General features: G+C 42.5%; 1 protein-coding gene across 1 annotated transcript in view; it reads left to right on the top strand.

Annotated features, from left to right (window-relative positions):
- ifngr1lb1 (interferon gamma receptor 1-like b1) overlaps positions 1 to 4,492 on the top strand; it is a 26,635-nt gene extending 22,143 nt beyond the window's left edge. The window contains exons 6-7 of the mRNA NM_001360904.1: positions 3,517 to 3,638; positions 4,029 to 4,492. Coding sequence (NP_001347833.1) covers positions 3,517 to 3,638; positions 4,029 to 4,358 — 452 coding nt within the window. The 3' untranslated portion in view covers positions 4,359 to 4,492. The remainder of the gene's footprint in view (positions 1 to 3,516; positions 3,639 to 4,028) is intronic.
- The last annotated feature ends 6,056 nt before the right edge of the window (positions 4,493 to 10,548 follow it).

The raw sequence follows: 10,548 nt of genomic DNA, 5'->3' as shown, positions 1-10,548 counted from the left end.
TGCTGGCACTGGCTTGGCTCCCCTCCCTCCCTCCCCTCTTTGTCTTTGTGTTTTGATTTTTCTTTTCTTGCGTTGTCTGTTGTTGTGTGTCGGTCTTGTGTTGTCATGTTTGTGCTGTCTTGTTACTTTCTTGTTTTTGGTGTTCCTCGTTAGGACATCATGTCCTGTTTTTATGTGAGTGTGCGGCTTCGAGTATTCTCGAGCCGTACGCTCTCTTGTCTGCGTGCCTTGTTTCATGTTGGAGCGTGGTATTCGGATCCCAGCACTCATGTCTTGAGTTTTGGTTTTGTGTCGGGGTCCGGACACTCGCGCTCCATGTTCTGTCTGTTGTGGGAGCGTGCGGTCTCGAGTTTGCTCGGCCGTGCGCTCTTCTGTCCACGTGTGTTGTGTTTTGTGTAGCACACGGTTTGTTTTCTGCCGCATGCTTTTCTTGTTGTTGCACGCAGCTCGTGTTATCGGCTGCATGCTTTCATGTCCTGTTTTGTCTTGTGCTGTGTAGCACGCAGCTTGGTTTTCGATGGCTGTGTGCTGTCTTGTCTTGTGTGAACATGCGGCTTATGAGTATTCTCATTAGCTGCGTGTTCGTGTCTTGTTTTGTTCAAGCACATGGCTTGTGATTTGTTTTGCTGGCCATGTGCTTGTGTTTTTGTTTTGTGTGAGCACATGGCTTTCGTCTTTGTTTCCTGTGTGCCATGTGCTCTCATGTCAATTGACTTGATTCCACCGATCTTGTTACCTGATTATTGGTTAATTTGCCCCACCTGTGTTTCCTTCGTTACCCTCCTCATTTGCTCCCTATTTATTCCTTGTGTTTTGAAGTCCCGTGCCAGTTTGTCATCACATGTATCCTGTCAGCCTTGTCCTGATCCTGCCTTGCCTTGCCTTGCCTTGTTGTGCCAGCCTGTTTTTCCCCCACGGGGTAGTTTTTGTTTTATTTTATTAATAAAAGCCCATCTCCTGCATCAGTGAGTCCTCGCCTCATCCCCAACCCTGACAGGTTTTGTTCATGACCTTGCTCCGCTTGACTGGGAGAAGATTTAGTTGATTCCAGACATTGAGTGTGCCTGGAATTATTTCTATGAAGGGCTCATCACTATCATTAATAAACATGCGCCTTTCAAAAAATATTGTGTAAAGGGTTGAGATAACCCCTGGTTCTCTCCCATTTTATCGAATTTGCTTCATGAGCGTGATGTCGCTTGGTCTAGAGCAAGGCATTCCGATCTTCAATCCGATTGGCTTTGTTTTAGACAATTACGTAACCGATGTACAATGATGACAAGGAAAGCCAAAGTTGATTACTTTTTAAATGAAACAACTCATAATCTAAACAAACCTAAGAAATTCTGGAAAACATATTGACTATTTCAGGTGCAAAAAAGCCTGTCGGACTTCCTTTGTACATAATGGACAATACCATAAAAATCTTGAATGACGGAGAGGTGCTGAACTGTTTTAATGAACATTTCGTTGCTGTAGGATCGTCGATTAAGGTACCTAAAACTATAGATATGAATAATGATATGGAAAACAGAGAAAAGCATTTAAAAGCTCTTAATTTCAGTTTTAAAACGCTTTCTATTTGTCAGATAAAAAAAGCTCTCAAACTACTAGTTGTAAATAAGTCAGCTGGTCCTGACAAATTAGAACCACTTTTTTTTAAATTAGCTGCAGATTACATTGCTGCCCCTTTGACATATATTTATAATCTTTCACCGAGTTTAAATGAATACACAAGTATATGGAAGTCTACTTTTGTTTTCCCATTGTTAAAAGGAGGAGATCCTTCCGATATGAATAACTATAGACCAATTTCTAAACTTTGTATTTTGTCTAAGGTTTTTGAATCTCTCATTAGTGAGCAGTTGATTTCATATCTTATGGAACATGATATTTTATCACATAATCAGTCTGGTTTTAGGAAACAACACAGCACAACCACAGCTGCGACTAGGGTTATAAACAATATCACTGAGGCGCTTGATAAAGGTAATTATTGTGTATCACTTTTTATCAATCTGTCCAAGGCTTTCGATAACGTTGATTTCAGTTTATTAAAAACTAGACTGAAACAAATTGGAATGTCAAATGAGACAACCTCTTGATTTGAAAGCTACTTAGTGGGCAGAACACAATGTGTGCAAATGGAAGGCCATTCATCTGCACCATTGCAGATTATGAGGGGTGTTCCTCAGGGGTCTGTTTTGGGGCCTCTGCTTTTTATTATTTATATTAATAATCTTGATTTTAATATTGGTCATTTTAATTTTAATTTTTATGCTGATGACACTGTGATTTATTGTAGCGCAACTAAATTACACCAAGCTGTGTCCTTAAGTGCTTTTGATGTTGTGCAACAAAGGCTTTGTGGCCTTTGAATGTGACTAAAACTAAAGCTATGTTATTTTCAAGATCAAAGAAACAAGTGGCAAATCAACTATCACTCAAAACCTCACAGGGTACCATAATTGATGAAGTGACAGAATGTAAATATCTCGGTGTTATGCTTGATGACTCCTTAACGTTTAAATCCCATATTAATGAACTAAGGACAAAACTAAAGGTAAAGCTTGGGTTCTATTATAGAAATAAACCCTGCTTTTCATTTGAGGCAAGAAGACGATTGGTTTCTGTCACATTTATGCCAGTCCGTGATTATGGAGACATTCTGTATAAATCGGCGTCTACCAAACTTTTAGGTTCTCTGGACACTTTGTATCACGGTGCGCTCAGGTTTATATTAAATTGTAATGTTAGTACCCATCATTGTGATTTGTATAATAGAGTTGGTTGGACGTCATTATCAACACGCAGACGTATTCACTGTTACCTGTTTATTTATAAATCCATCTCAGCTTTACTGCCTCCATATCTTTGTTCCCTCACCCAGCTCCTGGAGCTTATTCTCTGCGCTCACAGGACTTGTACATTCTTTCGGTTCCATTTGCACAAACTGACCTTGGAAAACAAGCTTTTCAGTTTGCAGCGCCCAATGATTGGAACTTTTTACAACACAACTTGAAGTTACAGACCTTAGTGTCAATTAACACTTTTAGATTCTTGATTAATGAGCTGTTAAAGGAAGAATTAATTTGTAAGTGTTTTTAATTGTTTTTAATACAGTGTTTTGTGTTCTTCTTCTGAAATGTAATGCTGCATCTTGGCCAGGTCACTTCTGTAAAAGAGATTTTTAATCTCAGAAAGTTTTACCTGGTTAAATAAAGGACAAATAAATAAATAAATAAAATAGGTGAATATTGTCACTTTTGTGCTTCTAGCACCAAACAGCACTTCCTTGCCCTTAAAGTATATTCATAATTTATTTAATACTGAAAAAGAACTATTTAATTAATCTGTCCTATCAATGGCAGTTTGGGGGAATGCTTGAGAATCCCAGTTCTGTCTGATTTTGATAGTGGTATGGAAATTCTAAACTTCACCTTCATCTTAAATAAAGTCATTATTTGTGAGTACTAGTGTAGACGCTTCATTGAATTGTTCTTGACTTTTCTGTAGACAAAACGGGACTAATCGCAGCTTTGCTAGGCGGAGGGACCATTGTGCTCTTCATTATCATGGGCTTTGTGTGGCTGCTTTGGAGGAAGTTGTCCAAAATCCCCATAATTCCTGAATTTTTGGTATGTGTCTTTTGGTCCTTTCATTGTGTATTTTTTTTTTTTTCCGTTTAAATTCTAGTATAGGCATATTTCAGCAACAACAACAAAAAAAGTATTCACCCTTATGTTGGTCCAAACGTTTTTATCACCTGTGGGAATATCCCTATGATAGTGATATCCTATGATATCCACTTTCATTTAATGAACAACAAACAGAATAAAGCCATACATGTTTGAAGCAGTATGAAGATCAGTTACATTATGACAGAATTTAACATTTTCAGGTGAACTGTTTCTTTAGGAATTGTTCTTTATTCAGCAGTGTTTTGTATTTGTGATGTGTCTGGTGATCTGCTGTTGACTCCCCATCAGCTGAACCAAGACTAACCGTTTGCTCCTTTCCATATGCAGCAGAACATTTTACCTGGCCAATCTCCTACAACCCAACCAGAGCCGAACGCTATTTCCCAAATGACACCTCAGGGACACACACCCCTACTGACAGATGAGATTTTTAGCTATGGTTCTCCCTCCATTTCCCCAACTGAGAAAGACTGCAAAGTAAATGCTATCCTTGATGACACAGTAGTGGTTCTAACTGAGGTTTCTGAAGTGGACATGGATTGTGAAGACTCTGAAGGCTTTGGCAGGTCGTCTGACTATGACAGTCCCAAATTCCTGCAGGAGATGAGTCCAGGGGACATTACTGAGGGATACGGCCCTCGACCACCAGTGATTTAGGTCTGAACCTGTGTAAGAACGACACTTGTTCACACCAAGTCATTGTAATCAATTTTGGTCCATTAACAATTTCACACACTGATCATTTGAAAGACTTTTTTTTGCCATTATTTTGTGTTCTCTGTCATCGCCGCGGCTGAAAAGTAGCACATGAAACACTGCTTACATTTATATTTTATTCTTTGATAATTCTGGGGTGGCACAGCTTTTTCTTAGGGTGGCAGTTGCCACCCCGGTAGATCCGCCCCTGTCAGTAGGCTTGTGTTGTGTGCACAGAGACAAAACTACATCGCACCCATTCAAATCAAAGTTGTGTACAATCAGACACAGTGTAGAGGGTTCGATTGTGGTGAGAGTTATCTAGATTGTTGCGATGTGCTGCATTGACAGTGTTAACTACAGCCATGGCGAGTTCCCACTAACCTGCATTAAGATAAATTAATGTGTAAATAAAATAATTTTTCTAGGGAGGGGAAAAAAAACTGTTGAAACGTACACTGTCAAGAGGGGGGGAAAGGGGGCAACGTCGTGTCAGAAATTTACCAGTACCTTTTTCATGATATTTACAGACATTTGCAGTAACACAGTGTTACAGTGTCCTTGTTACACATGATACATGTACTTATAATAACAATAAATTATGCATAATTGCATGCAAGTAACCCTAAACCAAACCCTAATCCTAACCCTAACATATAGTAAGTACATGTAGTTAATTAATATTACTGTTATACTACTTAATATAATTAGTATTACTCTAATATTAATGTTATGTAGTTAATTAATAAAAGTACTTAAATGCATAGGCGCTTTATGTTTCTGCCGGTGGGTGCTCAACCTCCCATCATATATATATATATATATATATATATATATAAAACCCATTTTCACCAGTTTCCACGACTAAATAATAACTGGGCTAAGTTATCATACACATACGCAACAAATTTAATATTTTCAAATATTTCATTCTCATTACTCGGTAATTAATTATACTGTGTGTTAGTTTTTGTTTTTTTTCTAGAGTATACTCCGTTGGATGGTGAGTTTGATGAATTTACTACACAAAATATATCTTGCGAAGTGAAAGCAAGGACTGCAAATACATTATTTAGTAACCAAATAATACTTACATTATTGCTATTGTCACGGAGTCACCAGGTTTTCACCACCACGCAGTGATCCCAATTACCTGAATTCTGAACACCTGCACTCAATCAGCATACCCTCATCAGCCCCAGCATATAAGCACACACCTCAGTTCAGTCTTTGTCTGTCCTCGATTAGGCTACAGACACTCTGTCTGTCTATCCTGTGATCTCCAGTATTCCAGTGGACTCTCCAGTTCTCCTGCGAACGATCTCCGTTGAACTAAGATTATCTCCTTGAAGTTGCTACTGAAAACGACTTACCTCTCTGGCGCTGAGGTGTGTGCTTCCCGATCCTCATTCACCTTCATCAATAAGACTATTCCTATTAAATCATCCACCCGCACTTCTCCCTTCCATCGCTCCCTATACCTGTTTATGTTGCTTTACAATTAATAAATTGTTGGATTTACCTAACCTCCCTGTCCAGAGTTTGTATATATCCTGACAGAAGGACAGACCTGGCAAGATGAATCCGACATATCATGATCCATTTAAGGAATCAGTTGAAACGATGAGAAGAGAACTCGCCGGTCACACAACTCCATCAGTCACCACCACCACGTCCGTTCCACACTCTCCTTCTCCGATCATTGTCGCCAGTCCCATGGTCAATCCAGTGCCCTACTCTGGCGTGGCGGAGGATTGCAATGGCTTTCTATTGCAGTGTTCACTGGCACTTGAAATGCAGCCATAGCGGTTTCCTACTGAACGTTCTAAGATCTCATATGTTATTTCTCTGTTAACAGGAAGAGCTTTGCAATGGGCAGAAACTATGTGATATCAGTGTGGTCCAGTTATGCAGTCATTTGAAAACTTTGTGGCCCACTTCTGTGAGGTATTTGGACACCCCATAGGAGACTCCTCCATCTATGACCAGTTATATCACATCCGTCAAGCGAAGAGCTCAGTCTCAGATTTTGCTCTGAAATTTCGAACCCTCGCCACCTCTAGTGGATGGAATGAGCGAGCCCTGCTGACTACCTACCGTCAGGGTTTAAATCCTTCGCTACAACTGCAATTGGCCATTTACGATAATTCCATAGGTTTGGAAAAATTCATCCAACAATCCAACAGTGTCTAACCGCATGAAAAGCTGCTTGGAAGAGACATCTGCCTTGCAATCCTCCGCAACTCACCACCGCATGCCTGAGCGACCCGTCTTCCCAGAACCAGAGTTTGAGCCCATGCAGATAGACAACACCCGCTTATCACCCGCTGAAAGACGCCGCCGACTGACCCAGAATCTCAGAATCCATATTGTGGAGCTGGAGGGCATGTAATCTCATTATGCCCAATTAGACAACCAAGTCCTTCCATTAAACTTTTCTCCACTGACTACTACTGTTTCAGTAATTACTGCCAACCATGTTGTTACAGTTACCGCCCTCCTTGTCTCTGGGTCAGCCGGTAACTTCATCTCCGGACAACTCTGCAGGCAGCTCAACCTCCAGAAGACCTCAACTCCAACCCCGTACAAGGTCCAGTCAGTAAACAGAAGAACCCTAAGCGGAGGCTACATTCATCATCAAGTCAAACCCATCCTGCCAAGAGTTGGCTGCCTGCACATAGAGGCTTTCTCCTCTGGTTCTGGAAGGTTCGGTAACACTTTACTTGAAGGGGTGTGCATAAGACTGACATGACAACTTCATAATCATGACATGACACATGTCATGAATATGAAGGAGGTTTTATGCATGTTTATGACAACTGTCATTAAGTGTCATTCGCTCAGTTATGTCATTTTTTTAATGCAAATATGACATTTGACCTAACCCTACCCCTACCCTTACCCCTAACCATAGCCCATAACAAAGACATCTCAAACAATGTCATCTTTGCATTAAAAATTACATAACTGAGCGAATGACACTTAATGACAGTTGTCATAAACATGCATAAAACCTTCATATTCATGACATGTGTCATGTCATGATTATGTAGGTGTCATGTCAGTCTTATGCACACCCCTTCAAGTAAAGTGTAACCGAAGGTTCTACCGTCGCTGTCATCCTAGGGCGCCCCTGGCTAATACAACATCAGCCCAGATTGTTGTGGATTACGGGTGAACGTTCACGTGCAATGGGGTGAAACCTGCTTCCCTCATTGCTTTCCAGAACTACCTCTACAATCTCCAGATCCTACGGCAGTATTACCAGTTAACTCCACAACCATTGAAATGACCATGGGACTGTGCCATCGACCTGGTACCGGGTGAGTAAGTGCCCCGAGGAAGGATTTATCCACTATTCATACCAGAGCAGAGGGCCATGGAGGAGTACATTGAGGAGGCACTCAAGCAGGGTTACATCCGCCCTTCAACCTCTCCTGCCGCATCCAGCTTCTTTTTTTGTCACCAAGAAGGACAGAGGCTTGAGGCCCTGCATAGATTATCGAGCACTGAATAAGATCATGGTGAAGTTCCGCTATCCACTTCCCCTCGTCCCAGCGGCTTTGGAACAGCTCCGCGACGCTTCAGTTTTCACCAAGCTGGACCTCCGAAGCACTTACAACCTCATCCGGATACGTGAGGGGGACAAATGGAAGACAGCATTTGTGACACCTGCTGGACACTATGAGTATTGCGTCATGCCGTATGGCCTGGTCAACGCCCCCTCCGTATTCCAGGATTTCATGAATGAGGTGCTCCGGGATTTCCTCAACCGCTTTGTGGTAGTGTATATCGATGACATCCTGATATACTCCCGGAGTCTGGCTGAACAGTGCCATCATATTTCGGAGGTCCTACAGCATTTGCGTGATAACCAGCTTTTCCTAAAAGCAGAGAAATGCAGTTTCCACCAATCCTCCATCCAGTTCCTTGGGTATAACATCTGTAAAGAGGGCATTCTCATGGATGAAGGGAAGGTATCAGCAGTGAGGACCTGGCCAATTCCCACCACCATAAAAGAACTCCAGAGGTTCCTTGGCTTTGCCAATTTTTATCGCCGGTTCATTCAGAATTACAGCTCGTTTGACCTCACTGCTGAAAGGCAGGCCCAAATCTCTGTGCTGGACCTCAGAAGCAGGACGTGCCATGGAACAACTGAAATTAGCATTCACCTCTGCCCCACTCGTTCTCCATCCTGATCCTGAGAAGCCCTTCGTAGTAGAGGTTGGGGCAGTATTGTCACAGCGGCAGGAGAGAGCATCCGAACTCCTTCCATGTGCCTTCTTCTCCAAGAAACTTAGCCCGGCGGAGCAGAATTATGACATCGAAACAGAACTTCTTGCTATCAAGCTTGGCCTAGAGGAGTGGAGGCACTGGTTGGAAGGAGCCAGGTACCCCTTCACAGTACTAACAGATCACAAAAATTTGCAGTATCTCCGTGAAGCTAGAAGACTTAATCCCAGACAGGCCGGATGGGCACTCTTTTTAACCAGATTAAATTTTATAATCTCTTATCGTCCCGGATCCAAGAACGTGAAGGCAGATGCTCTCCCGACTTCATACCCCAGATGGAACTACCCGAACCAGTGCTTCCCTCCTCCCTCATTGTCAGTCCCATCCAATGGGACATAGAAGAACAGATTGCTGAAGCTACCCTCTCTGAACCAGCTCCACCGGGCTGCCCAGCTGGATGTATCTATGTACCCAAAACTCTTCGAGTACAACTGATACATTCTGCTCATTCTTCATTGGGCACTGGCCACCCAGGGACTACACAGACCCTCTCGCTACTACAAGATCGGTTCTGGTGGCCTGGCATGGCTAATAACAACCGACGTTACGTCCAAGTCTGTCAGAAATGTGCGACATCTAAGGTCCCTTCCAGGTCGTCAAACAGATCAACCCCATCACTTATGAATTAAAGTTACCCACACTCTTCAGAATTCATCCCACTTTTCATGTGTCCCTGCTTAAACCTCACCATCCTCCCCGTTTCTGTTTCATCTACAGAGCCTGGTAACAGTGACAACCCCCCAGCACCTCAGATTGTGGACATGGAACCCATCTACACGGTGAAGGAGATCATGGACTCTCGACGTCGTGGAGGCCACCTCGAATACCTTGTAGACTGGGAGGGGCACGGACCAGAGGAGCGGTGCTGGGTCCCACGTGATGACATTCTGGATCCCACTCTCCTCACAGAATTCCACCAGCAACATCCACAGCGCCCAGGAACAGAGGGCGGCCACCACAACATCGAGGTCCCCGGCCCTCAGGAGTGGGCCGTGGAGGAGGGGGTACTGTCACGGAGTCACCAGGCTCTCTCACCACCACGCAGTGATCCCAATCACCTGAATTCTGAACACCTGCACTCAATCAGCACACCCTCATCAGCCCCAGCATATAAGCACACACTTCAGTTCAGTCTTTGTCTGTCCTCGATTAGGCTACAGACTCTCTATCCTGTGATCTCCAGTATCCCAGCGGACTCTCTCCAGTTCTCCTGTGAACGATCTCCGTTGAACTAAGATTATCTCCTTGAAGTTGCTACTGAAAACGACTTACCTCTCTGGCGCTGAGGTGTGTGCTTCCCGATCCTCATTCACCTTCATCAGTAAGACTATTCATATTAAATCATCCACCCGCACTCGGAGTTCTCCCTTCTATCGCTCCCTATACCCATTTATGTTGCTTTACAATTAATAAATTGTTGGATTTACCTAACCTCCCTGTCCAGAGTTTGTATATCCTGACAGCTATGAGGGTTGCGCTTCACTAAATAAAATTATTTAATAAATAAGTAATTATGTTTACAATAAGCACTTATTAGCACGTACACAGGACAAAGTTTGAGGGTGCACTTAAGGGGGCACACGTAATATCTGAGGGAGCACAGAGCCATGATCACTATATATGTGTGTGTATATATATATATATATATATATATATATATATATATATATATGGGAGAGCAAGCCGAGAGATTAGTGCTGGCTTCCTCTCGTATTACAATAATGCACTCTCGACATTTGCCATTAAAATAATGCCAAAAACTGCCTCAAATGAACTATGAAAACGAGAATAAAGTCGTAAAAGCTGCATTTCCATTTCTTATTGGTTAAAATGAACGGAGACTATCTTGTGTTTTTCC

This window comes from Sinocyclocheilus anshuiensis, unplaced genomic scaffold (assembly GCF_001515605.1).
Source record: "Sinocyclocheilus anshuiensis isolate Anshui unplaced genomic scaffold, SAMN03320099.WGS_v1.1 scaffold1540, whole genome shotgun sequence".
NCBI classification, from domain to species: domain Eukaryota; kingdom Metazoa; phylum Chordata; class Actinopteri; order Cypriniformes; family Cyprinidae; genus Sinocyclocheilus; species Sinocyclocheilus anshuiensis.
Note: the sequence above shows the minus strand (reverse complement) of the source record. Positions and strands in the feature narration are given on the sequence as shown.